Below are 23,755 nucleotides of genomic sequence, written 5' to 3'. Positions count from 1 at the left end.
ATAGATATGAGAGCTCCCGCAGCCAGTTTAGTGTAACTACTGAGATGACTGAGTCTGCCTTCAAACAGTGAAGGATTACTTACATTACTCTTCCCAGCACCACAATCAGGTATCTGGCCATCTTGGAAAGCCAGCACATGAAAAATAACAGCCTAGTAACGAAAGAACAAATTTATAGCTACAGAAAATAAAGAAATCTAATATAGTCTGTCCAGTAGCGGACGTATTTTCCTCCCTCCATGTGTCATATATATGCAGATAGATATAAGTAATCATCTACAAATTATATTCCTCAATATATTACTTATATTACACTATTCTACTTCAGTTATCAATTTACTTAAAATGACATGGAATTTTAAAAAGTCAAAATATTTCTAAGCTTGAAAAAATCAAAATAAGTATTTCAGCATTTGTCCCTGGTTCAACCATCAATACATTTCTCCCAGAAGACATGCCCTCCTCTGTATGACATTTGCTTTTCATGACATTTGAAAGAAATGGTCTGTTTTGATACTGAATCTTTCTACCAAAGGCACCTGAAATTTGCTAACAGATACAAAGATCACTTGAGGAAACTAAGAACCAGCATGCCCAGGTAAGCCTCCTTAAGCAATCACACAATATCAACAGGCCAACATAATTTTCTTTTTATTATAAAACATGCAACACAACTTGCATTTTCTAAACTATTTTTTCCTAGAGACTGTAGAATCCATGCTATCATTTTGCACATCTACAACTCTAAAGCACCACTTTGTCTCCAGCTTAGAAATCAATATGCAATATGAAGACACATGTGTTTCTGGTGCTGTAATTAAATGCATATTCCACCAGACAAGGACAAACTTCCTAAAGGCACAGAAAAGGCCTGTATTGATTACATATCCTGTAAGGCAAAGATGCAAATAGTTATAAAGATCAGTTCTGAAACATTCAATTTAGTCCTGAAGGGCTCCAGAGGAATGAGGAAAAAGATTCAAATTTGGAATTTCTCTTTTGCAACAGTTTTCACTGCCTGTTAACTGGTCCAAGACTGCTGGTTAAAATTATTCCATGTATAATGATGTACAAATGTCAGGGGAAAAAAATTGTCTGCTTCCATTGTTTCTTGTGTCTGACAGTTCTGCAGCAGATAAGGCAAAAATATCTCACTAAAACATCAATAATCATGTAATTCAATTTCATGACTACAAATCCTCATCGGTGTTGTACTTGTCTGTTCCTAACATATCCGGTGGCAGTTCAATAACTAGTCTTACTTTTTCCATTTATTTTCTGCACCTTGTACTTCTTTCATGTCAAAGTCTACAATGATTTCTGAATGCCAAAGTCAGAGACTTTACCTGCACTTTAGCAAAGCCCCTCTTATAATACATATATTGTTCCACCTTGACCTTCCCTTTAAACTTTGGACAAAAATTGTATTTACTCTAGTTTCAAAACAAGATATATCCATCAATAGAGAAAAAAAATTATGTCAGTATGACTGCCAGTTTTAAACATGAAGGTTGTGAGAATTGGGTTTTATTACCACATAGGATTAATTATTTTGAGAATTATTGATGGTAAACAAATACTGAGCTAACAAGAAGAAAAACTAAATTTAGATTCCACCAGACAAAATGCAAGTCAGTAACCCAGACACAATGATGTAGTCAGGCCTATTGGAACACCTGCAGAAGATAATAAAAGGCTACAAAAATTACAAACAGGGCTGGACTTGGCAATCAAGCAAATGGGGCTTTGAAAAAAAGCAGCAGTCTAAGAAAGGTAGATTTGAAAAACCTGTACCTGGAAGAGATATTTCTGACCTTTCCTTGCACCCCTACTTTCACTTAAATCAAGAAAATAAATGAGCTTTTCACTTGCAATCAGAAAAATATCCATCAAATGTTCCCCTATTCAGCACTTCAACTTCATCTTTGTATAAACTGGAATCCAACAGCATTGTGTGATAAAAGATTATCAAATAACTTTTAGGACTAATTTAGCATTTTTTCTAAACACCAGTTGCTTGAATAAAAATTTTCAAGTGTTATCTGTTCATCTCATTTATTACATACATCTTGGAGTCTTTACTATTCTTTCACAATCCTTACTTAAAACTTGTTAAATGGCCTTGCCCTTTCTTTTAAGTCCTAAAGCTAAAGATGATCAATCTGTAAAAAGCTGTGAAAGACTACATGCAGATTCAAAAATTGCTTAAAGGGACACAGCCTGTGAATTAAAACAAAATAAAATCATTTCACTACCTTTAAAGGTTGATTTACAAAATCACCAGGAAGTCTTGCAGTGATGGTCCAAACACAACTGGAAGAATAGACTGAATAGCTTCTTTTCATTTATATTCTCCATTTGATCTTAGTACTGAGCACCTTCAGTGAAGAATGAAAAAATAAAGGCCTGATAGCTTAAGGCTTGGGTATAGCTTTCTAGAGATATTGCCATTACACAAATGTTTGATACCAAACAAGTGATGATCCAGTAGAAGTGTATCTTTCATTTTTTGACCATACTGCTTCCAGAAAGGTTTTAGGGAATACATCATTGTATTACTCAGGAAAAGAAAATGGCACCATGTCATACCTCTCATCATACTGCAGTCATTTTGCAAGATAGGTTGCAAAAATGTCATGCTGCACTTCAAAAATTGGCTACTTCACTGTTTTTTTTCACACTGTTCCTTATTCCTTGGGAGCTATTTGATCTTTCATACTCATGTTACACCTGCTCCCACACAGCCCACCCTTGGTACCTGGCATCTCTTCTCTTGATTTGTCATAAGCTGGATTTTAGACTTTGAAAGAGCAGTACTTGAATTTTTCAGGACAAATCAAATGGTGAATATACAACTTATCCACAGAATGGCCGAGGCTGGAAGGTGCCGCTGGAAATCATCTGCCAGCTTGTTGAAGGTGTGCTCCATCTCATTGTTCAGGTTACTAATGATGATGTTAAACAGCACTTGTGATATGCAATAGAGTTAATTCATGCTGTATAAGTAGATATGTGTGGGTATAAAATATTGTAGAAGTTATGCCTTCTAACCACTCCAGCCAGGAGCAGAGTTCTATTCAAATTGTAACTAATTCCGGGCGGCGGTCAAGATAATATCAGGCCTGTGAATGGGACCATCCTGGACAATCAGCGATGACTTCCTTGGCACCTACACCTGGGAGATAACATCGGGGCCTTCCTGGCCCATGATTAATTGCAGTGTCCCAAGAACTTCAGGAGACTCAGACCCGCCCTGATTGCATCTGTGGTACTCCGAACCGATACCAACTTATTACATGTGAAAACAAACTTTGCCTGGATGCTCAGACACTTGTCTGAAAACTGGACCCGTCTTTGTCTATTTCAACATATGTATAGAAATGGATTTGCAGTGGAAGAAGTGAATAGAAAGATGTGGTCATCTGTGCCTCAGGCAGAATAAACTGTATATAAAATGGATGCTGGAAACACTCGGGGTGAACCTTTGGGGGAACGCTGTCTCTCTGTCGGGCAAACCTCTGGTTTCACCTGGCGCCTGTTCCCGGGACTGATGCTGTCCTGACTGTGGTGGTTGCTCGAAATTCTATTTTTTTTGTAATTGACCCAATAAATCATTGTTAAATTTTTATAAATTTGGGTATCAATTTGATCATTTATAACAGCAGGGAACTCAGAATCAGCCCGTGGGACACTCCACCAGTGACTGGTGTCCAGCTTAACTTGGCGGCACTGGTCACAATCCTTTGAGCCCTTCAACTGCTCCCGATTTCCATGCCCTTCACTGTGCGCTTCCTGGTGTGTACTTCCCTAGCTTGTCTACAGGGCTGGATGGGATGCAGGGCTGAAAGCCTTACTGCAGTAAGCAACACTCCCCACTGGTAGCCCATCCATCCAGCTCGAGCTCGTCATTGAAGGCTTTCAGGCCAGGCACAATCTCCCCTGCATAAAAATCCAAGCTGACTACTCTCAATCACCTTGGTATCTTCCAAATGTTTGAAAATGGCTTCCAGGAGGATGTAATCCATCACCTTTCCAGGGATCAAGGCGAGAGTGACTGGGAATGTAATTTCCCAGACCCTCCTTGAAGACTAGAGTGACATTTGCTTTCTTCTCCTCAGGAGCTTCCCCTGATGGCTATGACCTTTCAAAGAGAGTGGTCTCACAATTAGTTGCATATATGAATATGAAGCACAAGATTTGATATATCTCTATGGGCTTCTCTACAGTGAACTCAAAGATCTCTCACTGCTTTTCCAACTAGAAGACTGGAAGCAATTCAACAATATTCTCTATTTCTACCTTTAAACATGCATTTGTACAAAACTGACAGACATTACTCAGTCAAAAGTTTCACCTAATCAGCTATTTTTTCAGAGTTTTTGGATTACTTCTCTTTTTTTTTTTTTTTTTAATCACTGGCACGAACACCAAATACTGAAATTTTGCAGTCTCTTTTGATAACTTCTACATTTTCATTACTTACTGGTTTGAAAGTGTAATCTAATACATTAAGAAGGTGCTCAGAAAGGCAGGCAAGGGAGTAGTCATGCTCCCTTTGAACAGAAAAATTAAGAAACCCTAGATAATATTATTTCAACTATGGAATATTTAGAACTATAGTAAAGTACAACTTACAGGAAAGCATGTGATTAGAAGCACATGCAAGAAAATAAAGTTCTGCCAGACACACTGTTCTTTTGTGATCTCAAGAAAGTACATACCTAATGAAAAACACCTTGAAAACAAAAATCTTGGGAAATATAACAGCTGACAACCAGAAGAGTGATTGGGTTTGCATTGCTGGGAGTTTTTTTCTCTTCTGAAAGCAAATCATCAGCAAGTCATTATAACACCTTTTGGGAAATAACACCTATTACTTGTCGATCTACTTGGAGTAGAAAAATCACCCTACTTTTTAAAGCTGCAAACTTATTTCTAGTAATGTGCACTATTATTACTTTCTTCTTTTCAAGGATTTAGGTTCAATCTTTCAAATGACCACAGCTTTGAAAGTTTTACAGGAAGACAGAAGAACATTACTTTATTTGTAAAATAATCCTTAAAATTGACAGGGAGACATCCTTGGATTCTAAAGTGCTAATGAGGAAAATTGTTAATTGCCAAGGTAAAAATTCCATATATTTACCTTTGCCTAAAGGACATATTTAAGTGATTCACTTTACAGAGCCTGTAAAGTAACTAAGATCCTGTCTAAACAAAGACTCTGGCAGAGGCTTTTCCTCATTCCTTGTTAAAAGAACATCTTTAATGTTCTCACTAATCCCAAACATGGTAGCAGGTATCCCTGGGAAGAGTCCAGATCTCAGGAAGCGCCGCACCAACTGTGATAAAGCCTGACTGCCTCAAAGCTTTTTAAAAGCCAGTGCTGGTCCCAGAGCAGCCCTCGAGCTGAGCTTGAGCTGCTCAATAGGAACACCTTCCCCACACTGCACTGCTGCCACTCTGCAAATAACCACAGTGACACAATCCCAGGCTAACTAGGACAGGGATGTTATTGACAAAGGCTAAGAGACTGTTAATTCCTTTGGCAAGAGATAGGAGGAGAAGAATGGGAAGCAGAAGTCCAGCACTCCGTTCCCTACTTCCATACCTTACTTGCCAAGTGGTAATTCATCTGTTCAACACCCACTCACACCAGGCACAAAGAAATAGGCCAGAGAATGGAGTCTGAAGATTTAGGAACAAAAACAATTTTATACTACTGTCCCAGATTCAGTACTACAAGGCATGTGAGATTTCCTCTAGGTTTTTTTTTGCTGGAGTTTTTTGGGGGTGGTGGTGGTATGCTTTTAAGCACTGCTGCACCATGGAAGTATTTCAAATAGCTTAGGTGCCAATTCCATTATTAATGTAAATTGTAGACTAATCTTACTTACTCTCATCACACAGAAGCTGTGGAGGGGTGCTCATCTTTACCTAAAACCGGATCCTGACTGTGTAGATAGGACTACTACCAAACCAATTAGAGATGCACTTTCAAATGCTAACAGGCATAGCTTAGAAGTTATTGTACCATGCAAAAGGACCTCTACTTTGAGCTCATTACTTGAAAAAACCTTCCAAGCATGCTGTGAAGTGCATGCTGTCTTTTCCCTTGCTGTTGAAGTTGCATATTGATGAAAACACATCTATGGCAAATCTTCGGCTTATGCTTATTTTTAGTGTGGAATAAGAACTTTGAGTAAAGGAAGAAGCATGATAGCTGCATATTATAAAGTGGAAAAAATACTCAAAAAAGTAGTCAGCAAAATGCAGTATGTTACAAGCATGCTTGATAACTAAATGCAAAATATTATTAAAACTATAATTGATGCACTTTGTGGTAATTATATGAAGTGTTCTTATTTCCTTCCTGCTACAGTCAGAGCATGAATAAACAATCTGCTTTCAATTGCTCTCAGCCATGAAATTTAAAGAGGCTGAAGAATACGCAAGTCAAACAAGAAATTTTAAAAGGGCTGGCATTTATTTCTTGAAAAATTTTACTGGTACATTTCAAAAACTTACAGAAAAGTTAACTACTCAAGCACAGTAGTATTCAAGGCAGTATTCAAAGGCAAATACAATCAACATCTCCCTGCTCTGATGGAAATTGTGAATTGGCTTTCAGGTACCCAGTGGAAGAAAACAGTCAAGTATTTTAAGTTACTGCAAAGATTTGTACACATTTCCTTTGTAAAAAGCACACCATGACCACAAACCCCACAAAAGACAATTGTTGTCTTCCAACAGATTTTACTGTTTCATGCAGAATTCAGTCACTTTATACAAACCTTACATAAGTTGAGATTTCTTGATTTCCACATTGTGAAGAAAAATTTCAGTCTAAGTTTGTATGATTTCAACAGCTGCTACATTTTACTGCCCAGGTTGCAGCAAGAAAGGATTTGGTTTATGCCATATTTTGTTTCTGATTAGAGAAGTCAAAATGTAAAAAAAACTCCAAAAAATTAGCTACCTAAAAGCTAACTCGACTCAGATGTCTTAAAAAAACACACACACAAAAAAAAACCAAGAGAAAACCGAGGAAATCTGCAGTTAGACAGAAGGTAATTATATAGATAATCCATACCTATTAAAAAATTCCTTATCCAATGAGAGAATAATAGATTTTTTTGCCAAGTACTATACTCCTACCAGCCCCAAGCATCATCACTCTTATCACTCTAATAATAGAGTATATGACATGAAAGCAAGCATGTTACTTTAGCAGCTCTGTGGGGTGTATCTAAACCCGGGAAAACATAAAATATCTAGAAACTACAGCAATACCTATCGTTTAAAGGCACAATAGGAGTTGAAATTGATGATCTAACACTGATATTCCTGAAGAATAATGTTACAGGTATCCTGGAATAGAAAACCACACCTAAGCATTCATGTCAGTTATGCTGCTTTGAATCAGAATGTTAGTGAAGTCCCAATTCTCAATCTTAACCACCAGGTCCCTGTCTTTCCAAGACAAAACACTAGTAGAATCCCTTCTCTTACTCGGGTTGTTTCCAGACCCTGATAAAAGAAAGTAAGCATTGGCAGGTGCAATTGTCTTTTGTTCTGCAGGAAACATATGCCTTCTGAAATCAGCTCAAACTGGAGAGTTTTGAAATAACAAGTCCAAAGGTTTCCATGGACAAGGCAGCACAGGCAGCCCCTGTACAGCTCTTACAGGATTCTCACCAACACAGCTTGACAGGGTTCCAGTGGGAAGACCTCTCAGTCTCTGCCTCAAGCTTTTGGTCTCCTCCTCAGATTACCAAAAGATAGCCAATTGTGATGGTGGATTTTCTGCTGGAAGGAAATTTCATGCTGGACTGAGACCACCAACTCATTTCACAAAAAATAAGATGGCAGTAGTTTTTTTGCAGTTGCCAACTTAAACTGTATCTGAGCTACAGCCCTAGATGTGAAAGGCTCTGTAGTAAATTACCAATCTCCTGAGCCATCCAGTTAACAACATGCTTGGTTTTCTTTTAAGCATTATTTCACGTTCATAAATTTTCCGAAACTGTAGAAAGTAAAACATTAGAAAAATTTATATTCTTGATGACAAATCATCTGTTACGTGTATGCCTCTTAAAAATAAAGTTTGCTAAGTAGTACCATGCACTATGTATTTCTATATTATGTTTTGTTCCACTACTTCATGAGTCATGACAAAACCACCAGAATCTTTTTGACTTTTTCCCCTCAGTACTGAGGCTTTTGTTCCATTTCTAAAACCAGGAGCAAATTAAAATCATCCACACAATCACCGCAATAAAGCAAAGTTTCCTTGTACTTCAGTTCTGAAAATGCTATTTATCAGAGGGATACCTTTTGCCTTCCATCCAAATAGAGAAACTGGCACTCTGTAAAAGCATTTATCAGGCATGAAAATAGATGTCAAAAAACTAGTCCTTGACCACATTTCCAGGAACACCATTAAAGCTATTTCAAAGACAAAAAGTGACTCTGGAGGAGTAGTAAGGAAGCCAGACTTACTTCACTAAACACAGAATATCACTGGCAATACTGACTCATAGGAATGAAAGGTCAAACTAACATAAGAGTATCATATATAAGTGGCTCACTTAGAAGTAAATTGAAAAAAAAGAATGCTATCAAAGAGTAAGAGCTACAGACAAGTGGATCAGAGAAATTACCCAATTTCAAGACAACAGACAAAAAAGACCAGTTACTGTGGGCCTGTTTTGAAGGCAAATATATAATAATTGCTGTGATTCACCAGTTGAAAAGAATTTGCTGGTTAAAGACACTAACTCAGGTTAAAAATGTTTTCCTTATAGTGTAGTTTGAATAAACATTAGTCTACTTGCAGAAATCATCTAAAGTTGGTGTGGCTATATTGCTGGTAGATTATAAACATTAGGAAACAATAATGGCTTTGAAAAAATCACTTTCCTACATTAAACTGATGATTTCAGAAAAAAATCTTTTTTCAGCAATTCTTACAGCCAGTCATTCTCCCCCACCTACACCAAAGCTGTATTTAGTTATTTCTCTTGCCTGCAGTGATACTACAGGCATTTTCTGTACCTCAATGTGCCTGTTATTTAAATAACCCATTTAAAATAGTTTATTTAGAAAATCAAAAAACATAAACAGCCATCTGATACACTTGCTCACATAAGCATATCAGATCACAGCCAGCTTTTAAAATCCACTCTACTAATCAAGGCCGTCTGACTGCAGTGTAAAAATATATATTTATTAGTACGTGCTCTTAGCACCAAGGCTTTTGTTTCCCAGTGGTTTTTCATTAAGAAAAACAACCCTTGCCCTCAATCATCATCCCAGTGCTAAAACCCATTGAGGATCCACTTACCAAATCCCTGTGTAACACCCAGTTAGCATGCAGGTAGTGAATACCATCTAGGATCTGATATAACAGCGACTTCACCATTCCCCGAGGTAACTGAACTGGTTTCTTGTTTGCTTTAGAAGCCCTGTGAAACTTGATTATATGCTGCAAAGGGGAAAAAAGAAATGAAAATGAAAGAAGTGCAATGTTTACACAAAAAGATTGCCATCAACTCCTTACACAAACTTCTTAGGGGTTTTTCAACCTTTCATGATTTGTTTTCCAAACTAGAAACATGGGCCTGAAGTACTAAAAAATTAATACTGTACTTAGTAAAGTGATCACCATCCCAAAGCAATCTCTCAAAAATTAAGCTAGTTTTTGCTGTGGTTTAGCCCCAGAAAGCAGCTAAGCCCTGCAAACTATGAGGATTACAAAACCAATATGACCATCAAAACACATTTCCTTTTAGATCACTGATCTTTCAGGTTTTAGAGGTATTTTTGTTTCAGGAGTCTTTTTGTTAAGATAGGCTGATATCCTGTACATCAAATCACAGAATTACAAGTGTATTACCTCCTACATTATTTTACTTCTAAGTTTCCTCGTACAGTAATAATGACTGTAACATTCAACAGCTAATGCCAAGCAGAAATTTTTGCAAACTGTATTAGAAATTTTATACATTTAAATCAGAAGCCCAGATTATTCCTTCTTTATTTATTATATCCTTGTAGCACAGTACTCTCAGAACAGAAGCTGTTGACAGAGCAAGTCTACAAATGTGTCCATCTGAAAGTCAGCCACCAAGTCAGACACAGAAAAAGGACCTTTAGTAATTCTAAATTTAGACACAAGGATTGATGTCTGGCACCGAGGAGGAGCCCAAAAGGATGTGTTGTCTTAGTACTTGAGCCCCAGGTGTCACTAAGTTCAACAACAAGGTGTGCCATAGTCATGGTAACCATTTCCATGTTTGCCTCCTTCAAACACAGAGGCAATTTCTAGAACAAACTTCCTAATATATTCACACTTTTTTCTGTAATGGCTCACACTTGTGTGATCATCAAAACAGCCCAGCTCTTGTCTACCAAAACCTGGCACCAAACTTCTATCGTCTGCTCTTCCTACGTTCATGACTCCTCATGTTCCAGGTGCCAATTAGCTAACCCAGCTACCTAACATCCTTTGGGAAACTGCCTTTGCTCTCCTGCTGCAGCCCAGCTCCATACAGCCTGCCCTCCACCGCTTCAGGCAGCCAGGTTTGGCTTTCCTGGCAGGAACAGGCACATTTCTGCCCTGTCAAAGGTAAAAATGGAGATACACAGAGCAAAAAAACACTGATGAAAATGGGACAGTCCCTGCACTCTCAGCCAGGCACCACATGCAGAAGCATCCCTCAGCCTGAGCGACAAGTTTTACCTCTTCTCACCTCTCACTTCCACCAGCTCCATAATAAATGTTATTTTCATACAATGGACAGAGAGAAGTGACTCTCAGAGACAGGAAGGAAAACGGACGGTTGTCCCAGACTTCTTTTGCTCCTGCTCTAATACACTCTGTATTATCTAGCCCTTTCCCAGCCTTACTTAAAACCTGCTGTCCTAAATACACAAGTGCTGGAGCACTTGATCCACGGCCAGCTCTCTGGGGCACAGAGCCAGCCCCAGTCATTGCAACCAAGTCTCTCACATACAGATACAGTGAGTAACCAGGAGTTGGTGCAGCTGGGGAATTCTGGGGTTCATACAGGTACATGCATGTAAGCATAAAGCTAAAAATTGAGGGCCACTCCTAAGTTAGTTACATACAAACCACTGTTTCATTAACAGAAATACTTCTGTGGTGATTTAGGTTAAGTATGAAACAAAGCAGAAATATATAAATACAAACAAGAACAGGTCATAGTAATAATAGCCCTAACAAATATGAAGCCTTGTAGCACATTTTGAAACAAAAAACTCTCAAACATTCCTAGACCTCAGTAGCTCAGCATATCATAAATATGGGGGAGTAGTGGAAAAAAGAGTGCTCTTATTTTTCCATCATATTAAAATAAAAACAAAACAAAACAACTGCACTCCATTTCCTCAAGATGATGTTGTTTCTGTTTATCAGCCTTAAGAATGTCTCAACATTTCAGCTGCTGGCTACCTTTTTTGTCTCTAATTTTATTTTGGTAACAAAACCTCAATAACAAGTATCAGAACTTCCAAGACATTTAACAGTAAGAAAACATCTTTCATTTAGCTTAGCAAAAAGAAAACTGGCACACTAGTTCTTAGACAAATCAAATAATTCCAAACTATAAGGAAAACCATTTTTAAAAAAAATTAGTTTTGTTTTGATTTTTACTAAGTGACATGCTGACAAAAAAACAACTCATGATTCAGTGTGCAATTTTCACATGTACACATTCATAATTTTCCCTCGTTACAAATTGTTTCTGTTGCACCCTTTGATATAAATCTTAGCATCTTTTCAGGTTAGCATTTGTAGCATTGAGAGCAATTCTCCTTATGTACGTCAGCATTAATTTGAGGCACACTCACCTTTTTTCAGGGAAGTCATGGCTGCATGGTATTTTTCATTTTACCATGCTATTTTATTTTTTAAGCATTCCAAATGCATATTAAGCTTACAAACATTGAGTTAACAGAGGAATTCAGCTTGTGTCTTAAAATAAATTTACTTTGCCTCCAACAGGTTTATATTTGAAAGCTGTATCTTGCAATTAGGAATAAATAGCTTTCCTCCCAAATACACGGAATTTCTGCAGACGAGTTGAGAAAAAATTTTCCCACTGAAATGTATGAATTAAATATACAGTGGCACTACTCTCATTTCATGCATTCATGGATGACAACCAATGCAACTAAAACTCTGAAATGTCCTATTGAAAAAAAAAAGATTTAAAAGGGAATTCACCTGCATAATCAATACATTTTCCTGCATCCTACTTTTGCTGTAATAGGGGTTTATATCTACATTTATTTAAGTAGACTTCTAGCTACTGATAGCTGACTTGTGCAGATTTTTTGGAGTTTTTTTATCTTCTTAAAGAGATCACAGGTTTAACTGTGTGGTGTGTTTACTTAACATTTTCCATTGCTTTTCCTTTAGTACTGAAAATGCTTCCAACAAACATGGAGTAAGCAGCTATGTTGTGCTTAAAACTTGTGCATCTCCCCTGACACTGTCCCTCTGCTGCAATTAAAACTCAAAGCCTGGTACCTACAAACAATTCACCTTACCCAGAGGTCATGCTCAGCGTAGTCAAAGAGAAGCCACACTTTCCTGTCAGCATGAGAAAGGAACACCTTTTGCAGAGAAATGACATTTGGATGCTTGAGCTCCCGCAGCAACTGCAAAAGAAAAAGCCCACAACAGTTATATACATACATCCAGAGCTGGTATACTTAGAACACAAACAAGAGAAGCTGAAATCTGCAAGCCACAGAAAACCACTTTTTTTAATGAAAGAACCAGTCATTAGTTTCAAACCAGAGCTGAAAGCAGGTCATAACCCCCTCAGGGCATTCATTTCCTACTCATTTTCTAAAAGCTCAACTCCATGCAAACCTCATTATTACCCAGGACCAAGATGACTCTGCAAACAGCCAGCTGTGGCATCTGCCCTTTTGCATAGGCTGTAATCTTCAACAGTCCTATTTGAGGTACCCCATTTTCTCCTCACTTCCAATTATCTGAAAAAGCTGCATTTTCATTGCAGTCAGTTGAGACTGAATGGGATGGCTGATGTAGAGCCTGCTAATGCGGTCAGCTAAACCAAGATGTGGTTTGTAAGGTGGACTCTGCTGATCTACAAGGTCACCACTCTCCACAGAAGAGGGTCCAGCTTCTGGAGCACAGCACAGACTACACCAGTAAGTACACCCACAAGATTACACCAGTGAGTACAGTCACAGAAGCCACCCATAAAACAGCACCCAGTTCAAGAGAAAACTACTCTGCATGCACAAAGGCTGAAAGGTAACCTGGTACAGAGCTCTTGAGCTGAAACAAATCAGAGTACCAACAGCAGAGACAGCCCCTAGCAAAGGGACACACCTGGATCTTCTTTCAGCAGCAGTGAGCCATTAAACCAGCTCAGCTGCTTCAGAAACTACAGTTTGAACCCCACCAAAAGCAAAATATAGATGAGATACAGCACAACAACTGAATGCAGACAGCATCAGTCTATTTGAGGTCTAATGGTCATGTTACAATCATACTGTACTCATTCAATTGCTAAGAAAGAAAAAAAGCTTTATCTAAGCAAAATGTGGTTAACTGTGACTACCCAAGACTAGTCAAATTCCTGTCAGTTCAATGTGCCAAAAATGATAACATTTCTCACTAAAACAAATTGTTAGGGCTTTTTATTTTTTAAAAAAGTGCCAAGAGAAAATTAAACTACTCTTTGAATACAGAATTTACTTCTGAGACAATCTATTTTTAATAAAATATAATTTTCCCACTACGTAACAGAGGAAACAAAAAAAAAATTCATTCTTTTCTATTTATGCCTTTGTCATAAGTGCTACAATTTTAGCTGCTACTGAGATAGTAAAGTGGAAGTGTATATATACGTATGCTTGTTTCCTTCTTTCCTATTTCATTTGAGACAGACTTGCATTATGACTCACTGACCAGTCTTCAGTGTGCCATTTCTTGGAAAAAAGGACCTATAACCCACAAAAATTTTACCTCAAGTACAAGATCAAACAGGGAGATAGTGCAGAGAAGATAAAGCAGAAATAGAAATCAAAGCAGAAGGCTGTAGAGTTTCAGCATGGTAAAACTCTAGGATTTGTAAAAGCACTACATCGAGGCACTTTAAGGCAGGATCTACAAGAAGTATGGAATTCTTTAAATGCCTGTAATTCCAAGAAAGAGTAAGATCAGTATGGGAAAGACCAAGAAATGCTTATTTGCACTTTTTTATCAATTACAGGTGGGGATCGCCTGTAGTAATTTAACCCCAGGCAGAGGCTAAACCCCACAGAGCCACTTGCTCACCTCTCTCAGTCAGACATGAATGGAAGAACAAAAATTCAAGAAAATTTGTGAGTAAGACAGTTTAGTAAGTGAAAGAAGAGGAATTAAACACCACACCCACAACAAAAAACAACAGAAGCAATGTGAAGGTAATCATGTACAACTTCCCCCAAGAGAACTGGTGCCCAGCCAGTCTCCATGCAAAGGGAGGAGGGAGCAGGAATGGGACACAGAAAAAGCCTGAACACCATAAGCAATAGCCAAAGCACTGCTGGCTTATCAGCACTGCTTTAGTCCACAAACTCAACACACTCCACCATACAAGCTGGTGTGGAGAAGATTAACTGCATGCAAGACAGGCACAGCACAGCATCAAAGACCAGCCTCTCAATGGTGAATGATGTTGCAGGGTTTAAAAATACACTGTGCCAGTACTTGAAGTATTTTTTCTTTAATCAGCATAAATTCACATATAAAATTTATGCTAAAAAGTTAAATTAACTATAGCGAAGATTACATGACAGTTCAGCAACTGTGTCCATACAAAAATACTTTGTTTCCCGTGACCTAATGGACACATCTGTACCAGATACAACAAAATATTCCTTGATGACAGATGCAGATACTAGTCAGAGCTCTTAAAAATAATGTAATGTTCCCTTTTGTCTGACCCCATTTTAAATCTCTCCTACTCCTTATTCCTGAGGTAGCAGCTATCACCTACCTAAAAAAATCCACCCTCTTCACATGAAATATGATTCAGCTTGGAGAACACACAGAAAATCTATCACCAAAGCTGGACACAAATATGAGAAACTTTTAAGTAATGCAGCAGAAGAATTCCCTGTGTAGTGAGGCAACATAGATAGAATTCTCCCTTCTTTGTTCTAAGGTAGTCTTTGCAGACTTTTGAGATTGACAGCATTCCTTGCTTTTTTCCTCATCACTCCACCTTCCTGCCTTTTATTTTTCCTCTAAACTTCCCAGCAATCCTCTTAAATACCCAAAACCCCCACTAACCTCCTAAAAATTCCATAGCAACCTGCTTTCCTTCTCATCAGTCCCAGCTGACACTCACTCTTCAGGAGCATACCTGAGAAGTTCCTACTGCAGCTCACCACCATTGTGTTAGGAGTTCTGGCCTTTGCTACTGTCACTGGCAGCACCTCTTCCTGCATGTGTGCACTCAGTTTATCATTCTTGCTGGTTTCTGCCTTTGCCTTTTGTGTTGAATAACTGTTAAATCCACATTCTTTCAGTTTGCTTAAAAAACCTGATGAGTTCAGTCAAAAGCCAGACAGCCACAACCCAGCGAACAGAAAGGCTAACATGTATCAGCAAATCCATCAGCATAAGGAAATGATTGCTGCAGTGGGACAGATGATTCCTGAGTCACTGTATTGGAAAGGTTGAAATGTTCACAGTGACAAATGCAAACAGCGTCTCTGAAGTGTCTGAAAGAGCTCATGCAGATGATAATACACCACATGGACTGCAAAGAGCATTTTCAGCAACCTCAGTCTCCACGAACCAGGCCTCTCTAGCCCATAAACCACATGCCTTTCCTACCAGATGACTCGACTTGTGTCCAGCAGCTGACAGAGTTCAAACAAAGACAGTTCAGACAAAGCAGACTGCAAGAAACATGCTGTAGCTATCACTATGATGCCTGCTAATGATAAAGGGTATTTTTTGGCCTAATGACTTTTGTTATCTAACTACTTCTGTCTATCCTAGCTCAGTTCTGTAGAACACAAACAGAAAGCAGACAAAAATTATGTGTTTGGCTCTCAGTAAATTGCCTTCCTTTTTATTTGCATATCATATGATGATTCAAATCTATTTCCTCAGTCAGAAAGGTTTCTCTTATATTAGTTAGACTGGGTACCCCCTTATAAAGAAGGGACATCCAACAGACCTTCAAAGAACTAGAAATCAGCAAATGACAAAGATGCCAATACATCTGTTTTAGAAGCCCATGTTTGTCCCTGGCTGGTCCTACCCAAGTTTTCATACTGTTCAAGATCCATCCTTTGTGCAGGTCCTGGGCTCAAACTAAGATCCCTCCACCTCCCTCTTGAAATGACGAAATACTCATTCCACACAGCCATGGGTCAGCCGAGGGACAGTAAATTAGTGTCCCAATGATGCATAAAATTCTTAAATTGCTTCAGGAACAAGGAGAAAGTGAAGTAAAACAGGATGACAGGATGATATTAAATAATCAACAGCAGCAGTAAGGAAACCAGGAAAACTGCAGCATGACTAAGACCAATCTTTTCTTGCACTAACAACAATTATCTTTCACATAAAATAAGAGCTGAAGTCAGCACAATTTTTATGAACATGACCTGCTTCCTCTGGTGATATTCCTACATTTCCTGTGAAGCTCTCCATGACTGCAACAATTCTCACAAGCTAAGACAAAGCACTCTTCACGTAAGTGAGGATTTCTAGCTCTGCTGCAAATGGCATTTTACCCTTGCTCTTGACACTTGCTAACCCTTTGTGGTCCATAGGGAATGTCAACCTGCAAATGCAGCCTTGCAATACTACCATGCTTACTTCTATAATTCAGGTTGCACTGAGGAGGTTAAGATCAGTTATCAGGAAAAATTACTTCACCAAAATGCTTGTCAAGGACTGGAACAGGATGCCCAGGAAAGTGGCTGCACTGCCATCCCTGGAGGTATGTGAAAGACATGCAGATGTGTTGTGCTGAGGGACATGGTTTAGCGCTGGACTTGGCAGCACTGGGTTAATGGCTGGACTTGATACAGGTCTTTCCAAACCTAAATGATTCCAAAATCCAGTAACAGAGCACAGCTGCTAGAGCAGTTTGCCAGGTAACCCAGCCCAGGAGTCTCCCCTATGTCAGGACATCAGCTATCTTAGAAAAAGCAGCTTCTTGCTCTGACCACCTTCCTTTGAGTGCCATGCAGCACCTCTACCAAGCCCTAGGACAGTCAGAAAACTGGCTACACACAAAGCCATTGGCAGTATCAACCAAATACTCATTTAAACAAAAGTCACTGTTGCATTACGTGGCTAGTTTGACAGCATAAATTCCAACTCTAATTGTCATCTCATGCTTCAAAAAGGTTCTCATCAGTTTCACCAAGGGATCCAAAAACAAACATCATACATTAAGCCATGCCATGGCCTTGAAATGCAAAAATGAGCAAGCAGAGCCTTGGAACACAAAGCAGACTGCAGTTGATGCAGAAAGGCAACTTTCAGACTGGAAAGAGAAATGACAAATTTTACTCATCCTGTAACAAGTAAGGTGCCAGTGGAATTACTCCTACAACAAATGAGTATAGGCAGCAATAAGCCATTACCTGAAATATTATGTGTAATTCTGACCCATTCTGGGAAGATTAAATTCAACTGCAACAGGGCAAAAAAAGCCTAAGCCTACACCCAAAGGAAGGGAGAGCCTACTGCTCAAAGAAAAGCAGCAAGCCAAGACAAAATGCTAATAGCCTGCCAAAACAAAGCACAGAAGAAACAGCCTCTATCTCTCTCTTTAAAATGAGAGCAGAAGAGAAGAGCTATTTTAACTAACAATATTATGATAAGTACAAATGGGTACAAATTAGTCATGATTAATTTTGGCTTAAAGGCTGAATAATGTTCATAGACTCATTACTAGAATGAGACTCAGAAACTGCCTTCAGAGATCTCTTTTCCTTACAAGTTTAACTTGTAGCTTGCTAAATTTTATAAGTACCCTTTGCTTTTCTGCAAGAGCGGGAGTAGAATATGACTTGAGAGATGTCACCCAATTCTAAGCCACAAACACTTGTAAAAACTTTCCAATCACTATTCTTAGTTTCCTATGAAACAGTGAAGCTCGACTCAAGTGCTTTAAACTTGTTATATAAACCAACCCCCAAATTTTATTATACAACAACTCAAATCCCAGGCTGGCTTAGCTGCTATGCATCAGACTCAAGATCTGTTTGCTTCACTGTAAATACAATTTTAGTTTTATATTTTCACAAGTCAGACATTCCACAGTACTAAAAAAGAACAGAATACCTGCTGAAAGTACATGCTGTTTTCCTTTCAGAAGTGTTCAAATAAAAGCTTACAAAGGCATTGTAACAAAGTTATAATACTGCTCACCCTAAGAATTTATTATGAAGCTGACAACACATTTTTGAAGCTCCAGTTCTTCAGACAAAGCAACAATTTCAAAAAAGATGTATATTTTATTCTTTTGATTTTTTAAACTCCTAAATGTGCAAAAAAAGAAGCCTGACAACACAAAATGTCAAGTGAAAAAAAACCCATATTTCTTTTTATCTTTCACAGTTCTAAAATAAGTGAGTCTTATGTGATGTCACAAGTCAATATTTATTAGCACCTTCTAATTCCAAACACATCTGAAGTATTAAAAGAAGTGTTACTAAATGTTCTCTCAAAGTAAGGAGGTGGGTGAAGAACCCAGATGAGACAGACACTGGATGTCAAGCTTCAGCAAATTCTGCTGTTCACAGAAAACATGACTCCTAAGGATTCTAATTACAACATTTAGTCAGCATCTTTGTCCCACTGTCACAGAACTAAAAACAGTTCTGTTTTTAGTTCTGTGACAGAACTAAATCTCTCAAGAATTCAAGTCCTCAGATCAGTAATGTAGCTGGGGAAGTACTCAGTCAAAACTGATATTTTACATACCATGTTAGAATTAAACAAAAGCATCTGAGAATCATTAAACATGCCAAAAAGATTCAAATTAAACATCTGTCTTCCTCAGTACTTTGTCACCTTTCACTACACGGAAAGATTGCCAGGAAACCATAACATGCCCTCGGCCATGAGGAGGGCTTGGTCTTTCTCATGGAAACTGCTTTCACTGTCAGCGTGGAAGGGACATGACAACCCCCATAACCGGAGGAACCTACACCCAACTATTGTTCATTGCCACACAGCTGGCTCAGGATCTCTTCAGGCAAGCTCATTATTTGCTCCTTAACAGGGGAAGGTGCTGAAGAGGGTAAATCCTGGTGTCACCCAGTTTTAGCTTCTGCCTCATTGAGTCTCTCTGGCTGCTGCAGGCTGCAGAGATCACAGTCATCCTCAGACTGGCTATGAAAGAGCCTTTACAGCCTTCTTCCATCCCTTCCACTGGCAGAGGGAAGAGAGACCTGATAATCAATGGTGAGACACTGTCATCACTCAGGGCACGGAAGGCCCAGTGTGAGAAGGACCAGTTACTCCCTAGAGGAGCCTCCTCCATCAAGGTCAACTCAGGTAAGACCACTCACCAAGAGCAGCTCCCTTCTCCCTTGCCATGGGGGCTGAGCCTGCTGCTGTGCCTCTGTGTCTGCCTCTGCCACCCTCCAGCCCCGGTGAAAGCCACAGGGACAGCGCAGATGCAGAGATGAGCAGACCTGCTGCAGAGGCTCTCCCTTTCACAGGAGTTATGTTAAGTAACAGCACATCCAAAGGATGCTTCAACTCTGCTTGCTCACTCCACAAAACTGCTCTTTTGCCCTTTGGTAAAGATGAACATCCTACAGTCACACTATCACTAGATCCAACACAGAGGACATCATCTTTTGTGATAACAGCCTGCACTTGTTACAACAGGAAACAAAGTCCTAGGAATGCCTCCAAGGCAGACCTAAAGAGCAAAAACAACCAGAGAAGCCAGCTGCTTATTTTTCTGTAGTTTTCTGTTCTATCCCTGGCAGCCTCAAGGCTGTTTTAACTCACACAAACTGGATATGGTGTTTAAAGGACACAACTCAGACAGGAGACGGCCAGAGCACAGCACTGTCCGCCTCAGATCTGCACTGTCACTTTCACCATTTCCATCACTGCCATCTCCTATGACACCCAATGACTTCCTCTTCAGAGCCAAGACAAAAATTAATGCTATCAGGTATTTCTGTTGACCTAACCAGGCACCAATAAACAAATTACATGGAAAACTGGTAAAAAAAAAAAAACCAACAAAAACAACAAAACAAAACAAAACCAAAAAAAAAAAAAAAAAAAAAAACCAAAAAAAAACCACAAAACCTTCATAGCTCCCTCAACTAAACAAAACAAAAATCCCAAACAAAACCTCAGCCTAAGCCAAGTCCTCGCTAGGAAGCATATGCAAGCAAAGTACTTGCAAACCTGCTAAAACTGAATGGAAAAAGCTAATCAACGTAACACATAACAGCAAGTGACTTGGTTGCTTCAAAAGCTAGGACTTCTACATAGGAAACTGTCCAAGCCAAAATCCTGAAGCTCTATTTAAAGCCTGGTTAATTACTTCAGCTTTCTACGGCCTTGAAGAATTCTCCTGCTTTGCGAGCTGTGAAATAGCATTTGCTGCACTATTCCAGGTGGATAGACAGTAATGACTTTCTTCCATGTGATTAAATCAGAAGACGAGGAATCAATCATTTGGGCTTGTACATTCTGCATATTTTTGTACAAATCTTCTCACCATTCGATCTCTCTGTTCTGCCATCTACCACAAATTACACTCGTGGCATGCTGAACCTGCAGTTTTCAGTGCCTGCTTAAATCCTCAGAAGTGAAATTGCAGATGACAAAACAGATACCCAGTATAGCAGGCAGTGCACAGATCTGCAGAGAACAAGATATGAGCAGCCAAACATTCAGTTAAGGTTCTGAAAGAGGCAGGATTCACAAATTCATTCATCCACTATTACCATGGTGGATGAATAGGGCAAAGATAAGGAAAAATACAGCTCTTCAACTAGCTTGATGTGAAACATATTGATTCAATTAGCACAGTAACTGTTAGCTCCACCAAGTAAACAGATGGTTGAAGAAAATCAAAGTTCAAATGATTGAAGGAAAAAACCCCAAACAAATCACTTATTTAAACTGAGTTATAGATTTAGCTCAGCCCATAACCGATTCAGACATCTGAAATCAGGTCTCTAACCCAGTTGAAACCTTTCCCTGTAACTGATGAATTTCAGTAGTTACTTTATTTTTCTTACACTGTTCTCCGACTCAGATGTCTGCATCAAACAGATGTCTTAAAAGAGTAAGTTATGGGCATTTTTAAATATAAAAGTTGCTCAATACTCCAAGCCTGAAGTTAGACATCATAAGACAAAAGCCATGGCAGATCTGTAGAAAGAAGAGCTTCTCTGGGATTTATATCAAACTATATTCTTCCTAGACTGTCACAGAGTAGAAGATACAAGCCTCAGCTCTCCAGAGAAACTGAAATGGATATGGATCATATGTAAACCAAATCATCCTAGTTCCTCCTAACACCACCACGTTCTTAACACATTGATGTTAATTTGGATAGTCCAGAACACACTGTAACAAGGTCTGGCATGCAGCCTTGACTTTTTAAGTACAACAACAAATAATTTTATTCTTTATATGTACAGATGACAGGGTATAATACTGCTGGTTAACTCAGCAGCATTTTCACATGTTACATATATTCACATTATCAATATAAACAGTATGATTATTACCATCATCAATTTGATTCATTTCCATAGGAGGTTTATTTTGCTTCCTTTATAACACTAACTGATAGAAGGGTGGAAAAAATCTATTTAACAGAATTAAAATAAACAACACCATTCCAGGGGGAAAAAAATTCTCCTGTTCGCTTCAAACAGCAACATCAAAAGAATAATAAGAAACCAATTCAATCCCAGAGGTCCATAGTGAATTATTAATTCAACTGCAGGAAAATTCAACCACATTATTAGAAGTCAGAAGCCTGGAAGCATAACCAGAAGCAAAGAAGCTCAAGACATATTGCTTCAGGTTTCTCCTTCTATCCCTACACCTGCTTTTGGCTCCATGCCTCTCTTTGCATTCGATACCTGCTTTCTTGGCATCTTTGGTATTTGCACTGTGTTCCCTCCTTCCTTCACCAATCCTGTCACACATGGCCCTGAGTTGTACTGCTGTTCTCTTCCAAAGGCACATGCTGCAGAAGCTCAGAGCACGGAGAAAGCACTCCTGCTGCTTGTTCCTTTTCCATCAATACTGGGGGACCTTGCTGCCCAAGAGGAATGAGGCCAAATCCTTGCTGCCTGTCAGCCAAGTTAATGATTCTAATAATGCACAGAAACTGAATTACAGTCATAGACAGAGCAGAGACACCTCCCTAACACCAGCCAGGCTTCTCCTGCCAAGTTCAAGCAGCACAAACTCTTCAAATCTTTTTAGGTAAATCACTGCAGAAAGACAACAACTTATCCCAAATCTCTCTGAAATGGTAGCTGACATTTTCTAAAAGCATTCAGCCTGAGTCACAGTATTTGGAAAACTTGTGCCCGAGTGGCTGAAAGTAACAAAATTTAAGACCCTGTTTCCTGCTCCTTTAATTCAAAGTGGATGCCTACAATAGCAGAGGGCTCAGCTTTCACCATTGGACAAAAAGAGCATCTCGTAAAGAATACTCTTTGTGCTTCTTTTTCACCTCTGTGCAAGGACTAATGTTTTTGACATCACTAAGCCAACTGGAATTTGACTAAGTGGGAAAGCCTAGTACTCACTTCAGTCATAGAAAATGAAATTTAGGGTGAAGTTTTACACTCTTGAGGAATATGGACTGAAAAGAAACTATTCCCTTCCCACACACACCCTAAATAAGTTGGGCACATTCCCTTTTAGAAAGCAACTTCATTTGAAACCTTTAAAGAACAAACCCAAGCAGCTGTAAAACATAAGAATATACAACAGGTAAGGTTCATAACACCGGGTTTTCCACTACTTCTTCCCAAGCTTCTCATGAACTATAACCAGACATTATTCACCAGTTTCTAAAGACATGAAATATACAAATGTAAGCCTGAAAAACTAAAGAAAATGTTTTGAACAGCATTCATGGCTGTATTACAGCCTCCAAGGCAACAACAGCCTCAGTTTATTCACCTAAACAGAAGTTAAAATGTTTTAATCTCTGTAAACCAATAAGAACTAATTTCCTTAGAAAAAGAACTGAATACTACAAGTCAGACCAAATGTGACATTTAAGTCACTAACGCCAATCCTGTTTTTAAACTGCTGCATTTCAATATAATCTGCCCTGAGGCAGGCAGTTGCAACTTAAAAACAGTCAGTTTCAGACAGCATACATAACAGGTACATAAAATCTCCCATGACATTTGTACTTACTTTATACCTCTACGATAAAAATACAGTATCCACAGTAAAATAACATGACTGAGCAGAAAAATCCAGTAGGCATGCAAATTAATAATTTTAGTAACTTTGCAAGTAAAAACAAGTGTTACTTACTGCTATTTCTCTGCATGCAGACATGGAAATTCCAGTACCTTCTATCTGTTTTAAAGCGTAATCTTTATCATCTTTCCTGTGAAGAGAAAAAGAAATTTGGTTTGTTTTTTTTTAATTGCACCGTAAAGTCAAAGTGAGCTGTTCAGTACCATTCAGAGATCAGTTTCTAATTAA

The 23,755-nt window shown here is 38.7% G+C and overlaps 1 protein-coding gene across 3 annotated transcripts in view; it reads right to left on the bottom strand.

Annotated features, from left to right (window-relative positions):
- The window catches only part of CDK8 (cyclin dependent kinase 8), a 69,140-nt gene that overhangs the window by 25,762 nt on the left and 19,623 nt on the right, over positions 1-23,755 (bottom strand). For 2 of the 3 annotated variants that reach the window (XM_058825057.1, XM_058825058.1), the window contains exons 2-4: positions 23,582-23,657; positions 12,577-12,687; positions 9,347-9,487 (exon numbers count right to left, since the gene is read on the bottom strand). In XM_058825057.1, coding sequence (XP_058681040.1) covers positions 9,347-9,487; positions 12,577-12,687; positions 23,582-23,657 — 328 coding nt within the window. Of the gene's footprint in view, positions 1-9,346; positions 9,488-12,576; positions 12,688-23,581; positions 23,658-23,755 lie in introns of those variants that run through there. The other variant, XM_058825059.1, reaches the window with a different exon arrangement.

The sequence above is a fragment of the Ammospiza caudacuta genome, chromosome 2 (genome assembly GCF_027887145.1).
Source record: "Ammospiza caudacuta isolate bAmmCau1 chromosome 2, bAmmCau1.pri, whole genome shotgun sequence".
NCBI lineage: Eukaryota > Metazoa > Chordata > Aves > Passeriformes > Passerellidae > Ammospiza > Ammospiza caudacuta.
Note: the sequence above shows the minus strand (reverse complement) of the source record. Positions and strands in the feature narration are given on the sequence as shown.